We start from the raw sequence: 20,058 nt of genomic DNA, 5'->3' as shown, positions 1-20,058 counted from the left end.
GCGGCTTCAAGTGTAAAAGGGAAATGACTCGCACTCAAAACTGGTATGCGAGATTCAATGAGGTTTCACACTTCAAATTGAGGTGCAAGGATTGGTGTCAAGCTCAATTGTATGGGTCTCGGAAGCTGTTTGGTCACTGCAGTGAGAATTCAAATTGCTCATCACCCGTTTGGACAAATGCAGATCAAGACAAAGACGGGTGTAGAAGAAAAGTTTGGGATCCTGGAGTCTGTTCCGACATTGAATACCCCGGGAGCCTTGAAGCCTGTTTGAACTCACCTAAGGGCTTTACGTACCTTGTTTGGGACCCCAGAGGATGCTGGCATTCTAAACATTGGTGGAGATTCCTGGATGAATTCAAGCACAAGCCACCATAACAGGAGGCTCATCAAATGTCCAACTTAAGGACTTTAACTAAAAGTGCTAGGTGGGAGACAACCCACCATGGTATGATCGTTCCTCTTCCATTTTAATCTATTTTTGAATTCTGATTGAACCTGGAATTGTGCATAACATTCATTGTATTCTGCATTCTACAAAAAAAAAGAGAGAGAAAATCACCCCACACGAGCGCACAGGCCACGCGTGGGCGTGGAATGGAAATCGGCGTAAGGATCCAACGCCCAGAAAGTTAGGCTGGAATCGTGCAGCTAGTGTGCGTTTAGCACAAAACGGCCCCCTAAATGGAAACAGAGAGTTGCTCTAAAACGACGCTGGAACTGTGCGTCTAGCACAATTCACAGCGACGCGTTCGCTTGCTTCACGCGTCCTCGTCACTCATCTTTTACCCAACCTACGTGATCGCGTCCATCACGCGATCGTGTCAACCCCTTTCACTCTAAGCACGCAATCGCGTGCTCCACGCGTTTGCGTGGATTTGAATCCACTAAACCCAAATCACGCGAACCCTAGCCCGTCGCGCCCCCATTACCCCCCTCCTTCTCCTTCCTTCTCTGCAACCTCCATCGACCAGCCACCACCACCGCCGCGCCCAAAACCCCTAACCACCCAGAACACCTGGTGACACTCCCCTCTCTTCTTTCTTCTTTCTTCTCTTCTCCTTTCTCCCCCTTTCTTCCTCCTTTTCACTCCCTCCCCCCTCCTCCTTCTTCCCCCTCCCTCAACCTAACCTAGTACTACATTCCCCCTGCCCCCATCCGGCCACCGCCGTGCAGCCACCAGCGCCACTACCCCATCTTTATCTCGTATTCTGATCCTACCCACACCAGGTTCCGCCGAACACCGATTTCTCTTTCATCAATAGTTAGTTGCATATTTTTTCAGATTCTGTTCAAATTAGGATAGTTAGAGATGCATGATTTTAGTGGATTCTAGGTGGTTAGGTAGCTAGGATGTGGTTAGTGGATTTAGGCCTGATAATTGCACCGTTCTTGATTACCTGTTTTATCTATTTCGCAATTTTGATCTGGCTGTGATAATAATGCTGTTCATATATTGTTCTTCATATTTCATGCTACTATTTACTGTTCCTATATTTGTGATTCTTTGCAGCATTATTTAACTTTTATATGAACTGTTTTTTTCTTGCTATTTATTACCTGGGACCATCCAATTTTAGCCAGAATGCTGCCCAATTTTCTGTAAATTATTTCATTTTTTTCCATCCATGTATTGGTTTTGGCAATTTTGAATTTTGCACTACTTGGCTACAATCAAACCAATTCATTAATGCACGGGCTAGCATTCTTATTCCATTCTATTCCATGGTTAATAATTTGCATTATTGATGATTTCACCCTCCTTTTCCACTTCCCTTATCTATATGAATTATCATCAATAAACTGTAAACCTTGCTTGAATATGAGTTGATTATTCTTTCAATTTGTGAATCTCTTGTTAACTAGAAAACCCTTTATCATGCTAATTCCTTTAACCTTCTTTTTTCTAAGTCACTGCTTTCACTTTCTAACTTCATTTTCCACCTATTAACCATCTTAACTTTCTTACTTCTCTTTTTACCTGACTACTTTAACTTTTAACTCAGGGCATGATCATTGTTTTTCCTAATTAACATGACTTTCACTAACAGTATATTTTGGATTGTGATTTCTATTTTCAGACTTTTTCATTTGAACACAATCCAAACTGCACATATATTTGACTCATTTCACGCTTTTCTTGCTCTTTTGCCACTCTATGCTTCTATTGCTATTTGCCTACTTGTTTTCCTGCTTTTATTCTTCAATTATATCCTGAAATTTCTGCTTTTCAGGATGTCTAACCCTCAAAGCAAAGGAAAAGACAAAGCAACCACTGGCAAAAGGAAAAGAGGCAAATCCTCTATGTCCATCCTTGGCATCTTGGATGATGATTCTTGGCGGGAGAAGAACTTTACCCCGCAGGAAAAAGCTGATCAGTTAGTACCTGCAGCTGACCCCGTGAAATTTGCAAATAAATATTGTGAGCTGAAGTACCCAATTTTTGCCACAGTCAGGAACCTATACCTGGAAAGGACACTCAAAATTCCGGAAGAACTCAGGTAGTACACTTCAGACCAAATTAAACAGAGAGGCTGGTTCTTCCTGGAGAGAAACTTGACTGAGATCAACTCATCTTGGGTCAGAGAATTATACTGTAACTACTTTTTAACATCCCTGGATGCATTACAGCTCAAAGGCAAACAAATTCTGGTTACTGAGGAAGCCATAGAAGACATCCTCCAGCTCCCACCTAAATCAGATCAGCCAGACGGTTACCAAAGAGCTGAAGAGGATATGAGATTCATGATATTTGACTGGGATGCAGTGAAATAGGCTATAGCTCTTGATCCTTCTATTCCATGGGTCATGGGAAAGAGCACAGTGGTACCCAAGGAAATCAGGCTGATCTATCTGAATGATGAGGCTCGGCTATGGCAACAGATTCTGAGTAACTACGTAATGCCGAGCACTCATGAGACAGAGGTGCCAACTGCTATGATTACCCTCATATGGTGTGTGATAGAGGGTAAAAACCTATATCTGCCCCGCTTCATCCGGCATTACATGACCAGGGTCCATGTCAGAGGCACCCTCCCGTTTCAATTCCTGATTACTCAGTTGGGTCGCCGAGCTGAGGTACCTTGGGAAATTGCTGATGAAAAACCATCCACCGCGGAATGCAGGAAGATCATCCCTCACAGTCAGAAGTTTCAGGATCTAGGCTACCGCCCTCCGTTTCTCACTGACTCTACTTAGGCAGCTACATCTTCAACTGCCCCTTCAGCATCCACTGCCCCAGCTCCATCCACTGCACCCCCACCTGCTCCTGAGCCATTTATCTTCTGGTGCACCGACTCTTTGACCGCTTAGACCAGATGGAATGCCGCCACCAGCAACAATTTGAGAGATCTAAACGTCGCAACAGGCGACGTTATGAGAGGTATGAGCGTCGCCACAAGCGACGCTATGTGCACCTCAAGCTGATGATCCGATCCGGTGGTGATTTTCCCTCCGAGCCTGACACACCATCAAACACATCTGAGGAGGAGACGAGCGATCATGAGGAGGAGGCACATACCCAGGCTGCGCAGAGAGGACCTAAGCACATTGCACCACACCATGAGGAGCACCACCAGCTACAGACTGTAGATCTGGAGATTCCTCTACAGACAGATCCTCCGCTTCAGCAGACCGCTCCTCATACACTCACAGAGACTACAGACCGTCAGCCTACCACTGAGACACTGGTAGCTCATCCTTCTGGAGATGACACTTCTTCACACCCAGTTTGAGTGAGCATCGAGGACGATGCTATTATTTAAGTGTGGGGAGGTTGCCATCTCTGGCATATTTTTTTGGTGAACCACTATAAGACTCTTTTATCTTATTTTGTTCATTTTCTGTATTTTATTTGCACATTTTTCTTTTTTTTTGCTTTTGCTGTATTTTTGCATTCTGCACTTTTAGACTACTAGTTATATATTAAATGGATTAATTAGTATATTTTACCCCTTTTAGCATATGATAGTTTGGTTTAATTGAAAATAAAAAGGAGTAAACTAGAGACTTTAGCATAACAGAATAAAACAATCCACACACCTTGTATATATAGCATTACATGTTAGTTAGTTAACAACATTTCTTCAAGGAGAAACACTAAGATTTTAAGGGGCACTTTAAGATTTACATTGAGTTGAATGGAAACTCTTAATTTCTACTTGCATGACATACATAACTGATATATGATTTATGAGCTTGAGAACACACAGCCCGTGAGTTTTGAGCTTAATTGTATGGTTACATCAAACCATAAATTTCATTCCTGTGTGTTTCACACTTCTTTTCTATGCTTGCAATCTTTATTTTGTTTTAATCTATATGTCCAATTATAGAATATAGACGCATACCAAGAGATGATTGAGGCCATTATTTGTATTTGTGCCCACTTGTCCCAAATAAACCTACCTTTTATGCCATCCTTGTTAGCCCCCTTGAGCTTTTTAATCCTCTTCTATTTTATAACCATATTACTAGCCTTAAGCAGAAAAATAAAATAAAAATCCCAAGTTGAATCCTTGGTTAGCTTAAGATAGATATTATGTAAAATTTAAGAATAGGAAATTTTATGGGAACATGGAATAACAGAAACAAAGTAGGGATTTGTATTAACTAAGATGTTTCAAAATTTTGGGAAGCATGCTCATGTGAAATCAAAACAATAAAATTACCATGTGCATTAAAAAAAATATTTTTAGTATTTAAATAAGGGGACACAAAAATTACCCCAAATGCAATTACAAAGAATCAATGCACATGAGACAAAAGTCACAAATAAATTTTGATACATGAGCATGTAATACAAAAGTGGAAAGGTTTGGGTATCTAGGTGAAGAATTATGAAATTATATAAAATATGTATATGTTAGGTGAGATCTTAGACTAGTCAAGGATTCACTTTGTTAGCTCACTTAGCCTTATATATACATCCTTACCCTTATCTCAGCCCCATTACAACCTAAGAAAAGACCTCATAATTTTTATATGTCTATATTCTATATTTGTTGATTGGTTAGATGAAAAACAAGGTTTTAGAAAACATGACTAGAAGAGAAGAGAGTGATTAACCCCAAACACTGAGTGATTAGAGAGTAAACACAAAATCCAATGAGGGTTCAATAGCTCATTCTCATATATCCATGTTTAATTATTAATTGTCTTGCAAGATGTGAACTATCTTAACTCAACTCAATTGTGACTGTGCTTTAACATGATTTGGCCCTAATTGTGCATATATGATCCCTTGAAGATATGAATTAATTTAACTATATGTATGCTTTATATATAGGTGAATAATAACTAGAATTGCATGACTCATTTAGGTAGTTGCATTTAGAATAGATTGCATCACATAAGATTCCACCATTTTACCTTTACTCTTTTCTCTTGGATTTAGCATGAGGACATGCTATTGTTTAAGTGTGGGGAGGTTGATAAACCCCTATTTTATGATTCATCTTGTGTTTAAATTGAGTGTTATTATCAAATCTTCACCCACTTATTCATGTAAATTGCATGGTTTTACTATTCCTTCCTTGTTTTATGATATATGAGAAAACATGTTTCCTATGCTTTAAAAATATTAAATTTAATTATCCTTTATTACCACTCGATGCCGTGATTTTGTGTGTTAAGTACTTTCAGGCTTTATAGGGCATGAATGACTTAGAGGATGGAAAGGAAACATACAAAAATGGAAGGAAAGCACAAAATGGAGTTTTTGAAAAAACTGGCAGCAACGCGAATGCGTGGAGGACGGAAACGCGTGCTTAGCACAAAGAGCATCGACGCGAGCGCATGGATGACGCAAACGCGTGACTCGCGCAAAACACAACTGACGCGGACGCGTGACCGACGCGACCGTGTGGAAGAGCAAAACTCCAGATGACGCGCCCGCGTGACCCACGCGGACGCGTGACCTGCGCGATCTGCAAAAATTACAGAATGCGCTAAAGATGATTTTGGGCCGTATTTTGATCCAGATCCAAGCCCAGAGAACACAGATTAAAGGCTATAAATTGGGGAATCCATCCATTAATCAGGGACATCTTCAGAACATACATTCATACATAGTTTTAGGATTTAGATGTAGTTTTTAGAGAGAGGGGTTCTCTCCTCTCTCTTAGGATTAGGATTAGGATTAGGATTTCATCTTCTTCAATCACAGGTTCAATATTCCTTTTTTTTCTCAATTTAGCTTATGAACTTTTTCATGTTAGGATTGATTTTCTTAATTAATACACATTGAGGTATTTCAGACTTATGATTGTTTTCTCTAATTTATGTTATTGATGCTTTCGCTTTATCCAAATTATTTTCATTTGAGTAGATTTTATTTCCTTTTGACTTTGGTTAAGTAATTGGTAATACTTGAGTTATCAAACTCAGCAGTGGTTGAAATTGGTAATTGCTAACTGATTTGAATCGCTCTAAAAGTTGACTAGGACTTGAGGATCAATTCAATTAGTCCAATTGACTTTCCTTTATTTAATAAAGGATAACTAAGTGGGATTAAAAACCCAATTCTCATCACATTTGATAAGGATAACTAGGATAGGAATTCCAATTCTCATACCTTGCCAAGATCTTTATTAGTTATTATTTTAATGACTTGTTATTTTACATTACTTGTTTCCTAGTACAAAAACCCAGAATAAAATATATCTTTTTTCATAACCAATAAAAACACACCTCCCTGTAATTTCTTGAGAAGACGACCCGAGGTTTGAATACTCGGGTATCAATTTTATTGGGTTTGCTTAAGTGACAAACAAAACTTTTGTAAGAAAGGAATTCTTGTCGGTCTAGAAGCTATACTTACAACGGGAATTTATTTGTGAAAATTCTAGATCACACGAAGCATCTTGAATTTCTTTTCATTTCAAGTTTTCCTCTGTATGACTGCTTTTACTTTTTCTGGACTTATGCATGTTGAACTCTAATTCTGCCAACAATAGTATTTCTTCAAGTATTTTCCATTAATCAAATTAATTACTTTTCCTGACTCGATATCTTTAATCTGATAAGCATTTCCAGAATATGTGCCTATCACTTAAAAAGGGCCTTCCCAAGTATGGGACCATTTGCCAAGAAATTTTGATTTCTTTTCCATTGGAAAAATAACTTTCAAAACCAATTCACCTATCTCAAAAGATTTCTCCTTGATTCGATGATTATAATTTCGAGCAATACTTTCTTTTTGTCGAATCACATTATCGAGTGCTAGGATTCACTTTGAATCTAATTCATTTAACTCATCAAACATTACATTCCAGTAATCATTAACTGGCAAATCATTCTATTTTGATACTCTTAAAGTATTCAAATTAATTTCCAATGGTAGCACTGCATCATGGCCATAAACTAATTTATAAGGCGAAGTACCCGTCGACCCTCTCGGTGAATTTCAATAAGCCCATAATACTTGGCTTAAAGTTTCATGCCATGTTCAGGGTTTATTTCCGATATGCTTTTTTATCAAGCTTATCAAAATCTTATTTGCTGCTTCTACTTGCCCATTAGCCTGTGCATAATACGGAGTAGAGGTGATCATATTGATACTCCTTGAAGCTGCAAAATTTTTAATTCACTGGCCAGTAAACATAGTTCTTTGATCAGTACTTAATATTTGAGGGATTCCAAATCGATGGATAATATGTTACTCGATAAAATCTATTATTTCACTTTGACCAACTTCTATTAAGGGAATTGCTTTAACCCATTTTGTGAAATAATCAATTGCTACTAAGATAAACTTATGTTGTTTTGATGAAGGATTGTGAATTAACCCAATCAAGTCTAAAGCCCAACCCCTAAATGGTCACGGTTTTATTATCGAATGCAACTCAACCGCTGAAATCTGTTGTATTGAACCATGTTTCTGACACTCTTGACATGCTTTCGCATAGTCAATACAATCTTTTATCATAGATGGCCAATACACATGATTGCGATATAACACCCACTTCATCTTTTTTCCTGCCTGATGGGCACCACATATCCCATTATGGACTTCTCCCAAAGCAACGTTCAGATCACCTAAGCCTAAGCATATCGATAAACTCTCATCAATCCCTTTTTTATACAACTCATTAGCCATCAAGAAAAAATTTAATGCTTACAATTTTATCTTTTTATCGACTGAAATATTAGGATCTTTCAAGTACTAAGCAATAGGCTTTCTCCAATCAGTATTTTCCCACTCATCTATGCATAAAACTTCTCTTTCATTCGCTGGCACTAAAATTTGATGGGCATTGGCCAACCTCTTAAAAGTTTCTGGACCAATCATATATCTCAAAGCGATCTGGGCTAATTCATTAGATAATTTCATTATGAATTCTGGGAATGTGAACCAAAGAAAATTTTCGAAAAGTAGTTAACAACTCCCAAGCAGTTATTAAGTATTTTTGTAACGTCTCATTATTGCACCTAAATTCATTCAATAACTGCTTTAATACCAATTGAGAATCCCCTAATATCTGAACTTCCAAAGCTCCTTCACCAATTAATATTTCAAGTCCCAAAATCAAAGCTTTGCATTCTGCTACATTATTCAAACAAGGATATTTTAGTTCAAACAAAAATTCCAATGAAATTCCTTCTGGCGAGATAATTAAAATTCCAACACCTGCACCATCTTTGTGTTTTGACCCATCAAAATATAACTTCCAATAATTGACCTCAATATCGATTATATTTGCCTCCTAGTCATTCAGATCTTTTGAACTATCCACAAGAAAATCTGCAATGACCTGTCCTTTCACAGCCTTGGCTGGGACATATTGCAAATCAAACTCTGTTAATGGCAGCATCCATTTCCCTATTCACCGATGTAACATTGGGAAATTTAACATATATTTAATTAAATCGGTTTATGCAATAACTTTTACCGATTTAGCCACCATATAACATTTTAATTTCATACAAGCATGATATAGAGACAAACACAAATTTTTGATTAAAGAATACCTTGTTTCGATATCCGTTAAGACTCGACTAAGGTAATAAACTGCCCGCTCATGCCCATTTGCATCATCTTGGGCCAACATACACCCAATGGTTTTCTCAGATGCTGCAATGTACAGTTTTAAGGGTTCAGATGGATGAACATTCGCCATAATTGGGGCTTTAGACAAATAAGTCTTAATCGAATCAAATGCCAACTGATGTTCCATTGTCCATTCGAATTGCGAGTCACTTTTCAATTTTACTAGAGATGTAAACACTCTAGTTCGATATGAAAGATTCGAAATGAATCTTCGAAGATAATTTACCTTACCTAAAAAGGATTGCATTTCTTTCTTCGATTTGGGCGTAGACAACGCCAATATCGCATCTGCCTTATTTTTGTCGATGGCAATTCCTTTTTTATGAACAACAAAATCCAAAAAATTTCCGGCCGATACACCAAAAGCACATTTTAAAGGATTAATTTTTAACCTTTTCTTCCTCATGTTAAAGAATGCTTTCCTTAAATGGTCAATATGTTGACTCACCGAAATAGATTTGACCAAAACATCATCGATATACACTTCCATAAATTTTTCAATAAATTAATGGAAAATAGCATTCATTGCGCGCTGATAGTTGCACCAGCATTCTTCAAACCAAAGGGCATAACCACCCATTCATAAGTGCCTATCGCCCCAGGGCAACGGAAAGCAATTTTGGACTTGTCATCTTCAGCAATGAAGATTTGATTATATCCTGAATAACCATCCATAAAACTAAGGATTTCATTTCCTGCTGCAGAATCAATTAACATATCTGCAATTGGCATAAAATATTCATCTTTTGGAGTAGCATTATTCAAGTCTCGAAAATCGATGCATACTCTTAACTTCCCATTTTTCTTCATTATTGGGACAATATTTGAAACCCACTCAACATAGCGTGTAGTTCGAATAAACTTCGCCTTAATCAAGCATTCTATTTCTTCTCTGATTTTCTCATTAATTTCAAGAGCAAAATATCTAGGAGTTTGCTTCACAGGTCTAGCATTCGGTTTTAATGCTAATCGGTGTTCTACAAGTGAACGATCAAGACCAGGCATCTCATGATAATCCCAAGCAAAACAATCCTTAAATTCGTGTAAAAGATTAAAGAGTTCAGTTCGAAATGGATCAACAAGATATTTACATATATATGTAATTCAAACATCATCTGGAGTCCTTAAGTTAATTTTCTCCAAAGGATCCTGAGATTCAAACCCTTTATAACGATCATCATCTTTTACCGAATACTTCTCAAAACCCAATGGTTCTAGATCATAGATGTAATCAAAAGTAAAATCAATAATATCATCAGAAATAGAAAAAACTTGATCATTTAGCAAATGAACATTACTTTGATTTTTTACACAATGAGCCTCTACTATTAAATTGCCAGTTCGGCTTGTATCATTACTTTCATTACAAGAAACGAGAAAATTATAACTAAACTTAACTGAAGACATCAAATCAACATTATCACAATTAGAAAACTACTAACCCTACGTGACCCAACTTCATCATAAGAATCATCTTTATTTTCTACAGAATGAAAATTACTTAAATAATTACGTAATATTACCAGGTAATCGGAAACTTCCTCAACCTGGTCCATAGAACAGTCTGCCCAAGATCTTTAAGAAATACAATCCCAACCAGTTGGTTCAAAACCCAACTCTGGGTAACGCAACTTCAAGGAGAGACCTTCCGAAGACAAGTAACACCCTTCACAATTATAAGGATTCAGTGCTCGATCAACGTTTAGAGGCTTTAACTTACGATTATACACCCTAAAATTGGCATGCAGCTGTTCGACATATAAATTCGAATCTGCCTTGACAATTTTAGGTTTACCATCCTTAGACCACAGAAGAACACTCTGATACACAGTAGAAGGTACAACACCCACACCATGAATCCAATCTCGCCCCAGCAAAGCATTATAACTTGCCTTTGATGGAACCACCACAAAGACAGAATGTCTCTCCGATGATCCAACCTTCACAGTCAAAGTAACCAGTCCTTTTGCTAGTGTAGAAGTCTCACTGAAGTCCGTCACAGTAATATTTGTGGGAAGCAAATCATCAGGATGTTTTTCCACTTTCCTTAACATCCTCTCAGGCAGCAGACTGATAGCTGCCCCGCCATCAATTAGAACTTTATTTATCTTGAACCCATTCAAAACAGTAGTAATATGAAGTGGACAGAGATGAGAAATTTGTTTTTCTGTGGGCCGAGAGAAATACCCCGGCTCATCCTCGATTCGAATAAAGGAAAAAGCTTCCTCATCTTCCATGTCGTAATCTTCTTCTGGGTAACCTTCATACTCACTCAGATACTCTGTGGGAATGATCAAAATCGGTCCGATCATGTCATCATCTCCTTCATCAAAATATTCCTCATCAACATCAACCTCTTTGTTTTTATCAACTCCTGAGGATTGGGCTACTGCTTTGCCCTTATCAATCTTTGCAAGCGATGGGATTTCCAAGTCTCTCCATCAGAAGGAAAGACGATTCGAGAATGTACAGAAGGCGTTGCCCCCTTGCTTATTTCTTTGCCTGTCTCTGATTGAGGTTTCTTATTTTGATTAAAACTTCTCCTTCCTCCTCTACCTCTTGGATAACCCCTGGTTCGAGCCCAATAATAAGGATATTGATTTCGAGAAGGTGCTCGGTGCCCCCACTGTGGATTACATCGATACAGATGATCACGTCTCTGAAATTCTTGACAATTCCTAATCCACTGAACACCTATGGCCTGAGATCGACTTAAAGGTGTAACCACATTTTGTTGAGGGGTCTTCGAGCCAGAACCCTCGATGCACCGAATCGGCTGTCTCTGTCGCGCCTGCTCTTCTCTATGAGCCAACTCTTTTTTCATTCTCTCTTTTTCGAAAATCCAGTAAACCATCCCCTGCTCTGGGATAAACAGATCTTACTTGTGACTCTAAATCATCTAGAGTCACATCAAAGTTATAGGACATGCCAACCATGTTCACTCCAAAACACGGCTCAACATAACTGGCATCTACATTGAAGGGATCAACATCCACCTTCATTTCTTTCTTGCCATCATCGAATTTCAATTGCCCTTCCATTATTGCTTCCTGAATTAAGTCCCTGAAACGAACACATCTATTAGTCGAATGACTTGTTGCTTGGTGAAACTTACAATAAGGTTTTTCTTTTAAATCTTTTACCGAAAGTAAAGTTCTACCCTCGGGCAAAATTAACTGTTTATCTTTAAGAAACACATAAAAAATCTGATCAAATTTTGAAATATCAAAACTATATTTCTTTCCATTTTTAAGTTTTGAATCATTCGACTTTTCATTACTTGGAAGCTTTGTGAGTAAAGAAAAAACATAAGGGGGGCCTTTCTTAAGTTCAGCCAAATCAACTTCTATTTCAAAATCGATTTCCTCTTCTGAGGACTCCATACTCACATAAGCAACTTTTTCTTTTCGAGTAAAAGTTTTACTCTTCGATCGATGTTCATTCCTATACTTTTCTTTCTCCTTTTTCATAAGTTCAGTTTGACGAATCTTTTCAGCCAAATGGGCTAAATCAGGAATATGCACATTAAGCAGTTTTCTGCGCATATAAAATCCTAGCTCCATAGTCGCTATTTTCACTATCTCACTCTCAGGTAATGACACGTAACACCTACTTCTAGCGTTCTTAAAACTTATCAGATACTCATCAATGGTCTCGCAATCTTCACGTTTTAAGGCCACTAGATCTGTAACTGCCACATTCATTTCACCTCGATAAAACTGAGCGTGAAAAGCAATTTCCAACTGATTCCATGTTATGATCGAATTTGGTCTGACATTCGAGAACCAAGTAAACGTATTCTTCGTCAATGAAGAAGGAAAGAACTTCATTTTCAAATTTTCATCATTAGCTAAGTTCCCAATCTCGACCAAATAATGAGCAACATGTTCAGTGGTTTATTCTCCAACCTCTCCAGCAAACTTTGTGACTATCTTTGGAATTTTTACCCCTTTTGACACTTCGGCCATTTGAACAGTTTGAGGAAAAGAAGACACAAAATATGGTCGATTCATGAAACCGACATTTAGACCCACTCTATTAAGTACTTCTTCCACAATTCTGGTGACTTGATAACGTTCACCGCCATGATTAGCACGTAATCTGGCTAAAACGTGATCAGCATTTTGACCTCGGGGCACTACATAAGGGTTTTCTTGATTTAAAATATTGTTTTCATTTTGAAAAATATTTTCTATCCCTTCGTTATTTCCCCTGGCATTATTCCCTTCACCTTCATCATAATCAACAATTCGAGCAATTCGTTCAACTTGTCTAGCAAGATGCTCGAATTTTGATTCATGATCAGTCATCATGGGATTCAGAATGTAGTCATCTATTGGGTTAATAAATTAACCAAATCATGATGACTTTCCTCTACTTGGTGTCGATATATTGCCATCGAATTAGCAGCATTCGAAGTAGAGCCCACATTATAATCACGAGAATACTCAAAATGTTGTTGTGGGTTTTGAGTATTGTTCACTCCACTTGCATTCCCAAAATGGGGAGGCGGAACAAAACCACCGACCGGTGGGGTATAACCAGGAGGAAGACCATAAGGAGGCCAACCAGCGGTTAATGGAGGTTGATATGGTGGCACAGAGCCACATGGACGAATATTACGTCCTACATTTCCAGTCTAAACAGTCATAACTGTTATACTTTTAGTTACAATTGCACCCTCCGAGCGTGAAGACACGTCGACTTGTTGCATAGACACTTGTATGTTATCATTGGTGGATGAAACACCATTCACATTCGATAACTCATCAGCCATGTGAATGATTTTCCCACTTCGTAATCGCATACACTAAGTAATACTGGAAAAAGTTGTTTGACACACTTCGATATCCCATCGGGCGTGCCAATTTGTTTCGTCGATTTTTAGCAAATCGATGGTGGTTCGATATCTAGTGATCTGGGAGCGAAACCTACTCCTCTTTGTAGGTACCAGTTTTCTAAAAGTGCATCAAAGCGTCTTCGATTAGATGGGAATTGGGAATAAAGACAAAAGTAAAGTTTTCGAAAAAGAAACGAACTGAAAATGTAAAGGTTTGCGTTGAAATTAAAAGAAAACAGTAAAATACCTTCGACTGTGTCAAAGGACTTTGGCATGAAAATCTTAAATGCGGAAATGTAAATTAAACAATGAAGATAAAGAACACTTGGAAAATAAATTTACTTGAAAGATAAAGTTTACTGAAAAGGTAAATTGAAGAGATAAAAACATGGAAGGAACCCTACAGAAAATAAACTTGATTGCATATTCAAAAATTCGCTGGAACGTGAGTGTGTTTGAGTATTTTTCTGAAGCAAAGTTCCAACCCTTATTCCCTCAGACTTCCTAATATTTATAATCTACATTAAGTAACTTACAATTAATTACAAAAATCACGGTCTTGAATGCCTTCTCCTTGGTAACCGTTTTCGCCTCTTGGCTGTGCACGTTTTCCATAAATTCCTCGCGTGATGAATGCCTTTAACTTCTCCGTTACCATAAATGTTCGATCACTCATTCGAATATCTTGTTCGATTACCCATTTCGAATGTCCTATTCGATTAAGTCCATCCGATTAATAAATCAATCATTATCGAATTCGCGTCGATCACCTTCAACCCCACGCTCACGCATACATTCTTTTGAGAAACTGTCTCTATCTTTCTCCGAAGTAACTTACTTCTATCGAAAATATTTTTCCGATCAACACATAGAATTGGTTTTACTAGTTCAACCAATGACTCATCAGTTAAACTAATAAACCAATAATATGATCGGTTCGATTATTGGTTCGACTCCTACAATTATGTTCTAATGTATCCTGATTCCTGAAGATGTTTTTTTTTTTTACTTAATTTCTCAACTTATCAGGCTAAATTCTATTTAAAAGACTAATAAATTATTGTATATATAATAAAATTTAAATTATTAATATTTAGTTAAGTAAAATAAATTATTGTATACATAAAATAAATTATTACATACACAAATATTTGTTTGTTTGTTCAAAATATTGAGTTAATGCAAGCTATAAAACTTCGTAAAAATAGTCACACTATAAAAGTTAATTAGTAAGATAGAAGAGTTAAAAAAATAAAACATTGATCTTTTGATGCGAGACTTTTTTTTTTAAATATTAATTACTTAAAATTTATGATATAATATTTTTGTAATAATCGAGATCCTAATAATTTCACTTTAAAGCATTTCACTCAACTTTTTGCTAGTTAAACTTCTTTGTAAATAGTTCTTTTCCATTAATCGATTTTCAATAAAAATACTAAGATAATAAGTTACAGAATCTTAAAAAAAATATCATTACAAAAAATCATTATTGTGCTAGATTGCTAGGAGAGTTTAAAATCTTTGAAAGGTCTTTTGTAGGCATTCACCAATTGAAATTGACAACAAATACATATTTGTCACCTACTCACCATTAAATACTGGAGACGTATACCTTATCTAGTTTTATTCAAGAAAAAGACAAGTAAAAATAACAAGTTGTTTTAAAATACAAGAGTAAATATATCTTTCATTCTCTAATGGCATGTGCAACCTACACCTTATATAATTTTATAATTTTTATTCAAGATAAAATATAGTAAAAATAACAATTTCTTTTAGAATACAACCGTACATAAATCTTTCATTCTCTGATGGCATGTGCTTTTATATTGGTGTAAACAAACATATTCTATCATCTATGTCACATTTCTTGTCTTTCATTAGTGGGTTTTAATTTATTCTTGTAATTATCCATTAAGTATAATATTTCTTTATTTGTTTCAAATTTTAAAATGTAATTTTTGACATTAACTTAATTTAGAAAAAAAATTAGTCCCGTCAACTTATATTTCTATTCCAAATAGTGAATTTAATATTATCATGTCAAAAGTATAAAATTTAATACATATATTTATGATTATATCCTTTAATTATTATCATTTTCAGTAACATATATTATAAAACACCTAATAATCATTTTTGCTTGATTAAGTTTCTTGTATATACAGTAATTTATTAGTTAGCATTCAACAATATACTCTTAAATGAAATTTTAAGTTTGTGACAAATTAATTCTTAACTTACTGAATTAAAAGATATTGTGGAAAAAAAATGTTCACTATAGGCTTAGAAGAGTCGATTGTGTTATATTTAGATAAATATTCAGTAGAAACAGGAAGTCAGGGTTCTTGATCCACACTCCATAAAATGCTATTTATTTGTGATGCTACAAAATCCCTAAACCCCAAAAAAAAGATCGGTAGAACAAGGTGGAATGGAATAGTATGGGAAAGGAATTTTAATCAGCTCAAAAGCTTGGATTGAACAAAAATGGAAAAAGATGAAAATAGGTTCCATCCAGTGTCACAATTTTTACCACTATTCCAAATCCAAAAGCTCCTACAGACTCAGAACTCTCATACTAACAATAACCATGGAGCAGAAATATAAAATCAAATATAATTGGAAAATTTTTAAGTGTACTAATATACTGGTGTTTCAATAATTTTTAACCGTTGATCTTAATTATAAAAAATATATATAATATATATAATTAAGATTAACGGTTAAAATTTACTAAAATATCGGTGTACCAGCATATTTGAAAGTTTCCCAATACAATTATGTACAAACTAAGATATGTTTCAATGAATAACTTCACATTATACAGATGGAACCACTGTTGAAAGTTCTCTAAAAAGTAAAAGCTAATCTATAAAGGCAGGACAGTAGCAAGTTGCCAATCACATGATCAAGCTGAAGCATGTTAGATGTCACATGAAGATAATCACAAGGACACAAAAAATAGAAGTTGAAAAAGAATATAATCTATTAAAGAATTGTCACATTATCACATCCCTTAACGGAGTACATTGGAATCATGGTACTACACAAGTCATTTCAGAACATCTGAGAGGACCATTCCATGACAAGGATAGTCTCCGCCAAAAATCATCGCTATAATTGACTTCAAATGTAACTAAAAATTTATTTAGAATAATTGTACAATAAGAATAAGTTTGCTATGGTATACAACAGCTCAATTTCTTTTCACCTTTTCTTTCGTACCTTCTAGGCCGCAAATTCCCTCCGGTCGTAGACAACAAATCATCAATACGATCAATGTCCGGCGCAGAACTGGGCAGTATGATGGTTACACATAGAAGAGAAATGCATTGCAATTTCCATGAAATGGCAAATCCATCAGAGTTTGTATAAGAGGCAGCTAATTCATTGAATCAGTTTTGTTCTGCACAAGTTGTTCAACATCTCCTAGCTCCGTTTCGCTTACTTGAATCCCATGTTCATTCTGAAACATTAACTCTATCTGCTCCAATGACTTCCCTTTCGTTTCGGGAACAAGCATGTAAACAAATACAATGGCAAGAGCAGAAATAGCAGAAAACAGAAAGAATGTTCCAGCAACTGTAATTGCACGACACACAGACAAGAAAGACATGGCTACTAGGCCACTGCAAACCCGGTTAGCCACAGCACCAAGCGCAGACGCTTGAGCACGAACTCTTAAAGGGAAGATCTCTGATGTAATAACCCAACACACCGGACCGAGTCCAACTGAGAAGAAAGCTACATTTCCACAAACAAACAGAATCGCCAACGCAATCACAAACGACCCTTGTCCAAACAAAGCTAGAGTAGCCCCTATGCTGAACAGACAGACTGTCATCCCAATTGTGCTAATTAAGAGAAGTGGCCTCCGACCAAGTTTGTCGATAAGAATGATTGCAACCAAGATAAAAACAGTCTTGGTTATACCTACAGCAACTGTATCACCAAGAAGTTTAGATTTATCCTTAATCCCGGCTGCCTCTAGAATTTCGGGGCTGTAATACACAGTTGCATCAATCCCTGAGATCTGTTGAAAACATTGAATCCCTAGTCCAGTAATCAGCATCCGGCGAAGAGCAGGAGGAGGAAAAAGAAGCTCCCTCCAGACCGGTTTGTCCTCGTATTTCTCAGAATTGGCAATTCCAGCAGCATGTTCTATTTCTGCCAGTCTCTCCTCCACTTCTTTATCATTGTCATTTGTTTTTGCCAGCACTAATCTCGCTTCGTCGATTCGGTTCTGCATTACCAACCATCTTGGTGACTCAGGAATAACAAAGAGAGCAAAGCCAATGAAGAGCGAGGGCAAAACTCCCACAGCAAGCATTATCCTCCAACTAATGTGTGCTGGAAGGCCAGAAAATGCATAATTTGATACATATCCAAGCAAGATTCCTACATTTATAAAAATCTCTGGAAATGTGGTAAGCGAGCCTCTCGCAACATTTGGGGATATCTCAGCAATATAAATAGGGGAGATCATAACACCAAACCCAATTCCAATTCCTGCCAGAAATCTTCCAATCATTAGTACTGTATAGGAAGGGGCAAGAGTCATTGTTAATCCGCCCGATTGGAAGACGACTGCGGCTAATGCCATTGTCCATTTTCTACCAATAATATCAGATGTTCTTCCACCACCCAAGCTACCAAATAGAGAAATAATGCTCAAAATACCAACCAAAATTTCTACCTGAACCTCCGTTATGTTCAGATCTTCTTTGATAAATATAACTGCTCCACTCATAACCCCTACATCTGCAAATTGAAATTCACCAAAGAAATCATCAATCATTTGTTCATTCCAAAAACACCCCAATTTTGAAAATCATAATGGATCTCCAATATAGATCCCAATAAAATATACAGTTTGAGAACTCTTTCAGCTGGGTAGCCTTGAGACCAAAGTTTTGCAGATCTGCCTCATAGATACCTCAGAATTCAAAGATAAATCTGATAAAGAACCGAATCAGTCTAAGATCTATATCAACTACATGGTTGCAAATAGTTAGTCACATAACATCACCAATCAGCAAAATAATCTAAACATAGTCAATGTTATCCCAAAAGAAAATAATAATAAAAAGAGGAGTTATGGTCAATTGAAATGCGGAAACAGCAGCGAAAAAAACAAAACAAAACAGGAACATAAGACTTTGTCAACGGAATTAACAAAAACCAAGGAGAGACGTTTTCAAAGGAACCATTGAAGCAATTACCATAGCCAAGAAGGACATTGTTGAGAGAAGCAAAGATAGCACATGCTATCACATATTTTCTTGTACTGTCTCTTCTTTCATGTTGTTGCTGTTGTGTGATGACATCATCAACATCGTTGTCGTCGGTCTCAGGGAACTCGCTGTTCATTCTCTTGTACTTGTTCTTGGCTCCCAACGGGATCCCAGACAAGCCCGTTTCGCCATTCCCATTTTCTTGGAACCCCATCACCGGATTCTGGATTCCAATTGGTGGGTGTTTTTTGTTTTCTACAAAGTTGCAATCTTTGAATTTGGGGTATTGTTTTTTTCTTTTTTCTTATTTTTTCTCTTGTGGACTATGCTATGACATATCTAAGACTAACAAAAAAACACATGTTACAAAAACTAAATCTAAGACTCTCTGTGAAAATGGAATGAAGTCTTAGATCTGAAAAAAAAAACATACACAGAAATCAGGAAGTGAAACTGAAAGTTAAGGAATGAAAACACGCGGAATTGAAGGAAAAGACTAGGCAACAAAGAGGGGCCACACGCCCCCTTTTTTGTCACGCAAGCAAAAGGGTATTAAAAGAAGATGATGATGAAGAAGAAACACAATGGCGAAAAGAAATTAATAATTAATGAAAAATGAAAATACAATTAGTCAGCATTTGCATAGATGTGGCATTGAATTTTGAAGGTGAGGGAATTGACCTCTCACTTTAATCAAAGATTAAATTTCGCTTTCCACGCAACAACTGTAGGCGTCTTGGCGATACCAGAGTTGGTCGCTCATTTCCTTTAACTGCATTTTTTATTTTTTTCGTGACGTCCTAAAATATGTTTTTTTTTTATTTAATTTTTTTCTTAACAATCATACACGAATCATTTCTGTTTTGTTAATTAAAAATAATTTAGATATATAATTAATTAATAATTTGTATATCAAAAATATTATTTATG

The 20,058-nt window shown here is 36.6% G+C and overlaps 1 protein-coding gene across 1 annotated transcript; it reads right to left on the bottom strand.

The window, feature by feature from the left end:
* Nucleotides 1-16,856: 16,856 nt before the first annotated feature.
* Nucleotides 16,857-19,729, bottom strand: LOC107477887 (probable polyol transporter 4). Its single transcript, XM_016097973.3, has 2 exons — nucleotides 19,117-19,729; nucleotides 16,857-18,655 (listed from the first exon to the last, which is right to left on the bottom strand). Exons 1-2 carry the CDS (start codon nucleotides 19,340-19,342, stop codon nucleotides 17,277-17,279), a joined length of 1,605 nt encoding a protein of 534 aa, XP_015953459.1. The 5' UTR covers nucleotides 19,343-19,729; the 3' UTR covers nucleotides 16,857-17,276.
* Nucleotides 19,730-20,058: the final 329 nt, after the last annotated feature.

Source organism: Arachis duranensis, chromosome 3 (genome assembly GCF_000817695.3).
Source record: "Arachis duranensis cultivar V14167 chromosome 3, aradu.V14167.gnm2.J7QH, whole genome shotgun sequence".
NCBI classification, from domain to species: domain Eukaryota; kingdom Viridiplantae; phylum Streptophyta; class Magnoliopsida; order Fabales; family Fabaceae; genus Arachis; species Arachis duranensis.
This window is presented reverse-complemented; position numbering and strand designations above follow the sequence as displayed.

Coding starts and splice junctions, on each gene's coding strand:
- LOC107477887 (XM_016097973.3), bottom strand. CDS start 19,342: ATGGGGTTCCAAGAAAATGGGAATGGCGAAACGGGCTTGTCTGGGATC. Junction 18,656..19,116: donor CAATGTCCTTCTTGGCTATG/GTAATTGCTTCA, acceptor TTCAATTTGCAG/ATGTAGGGGTTATGAGTGGA.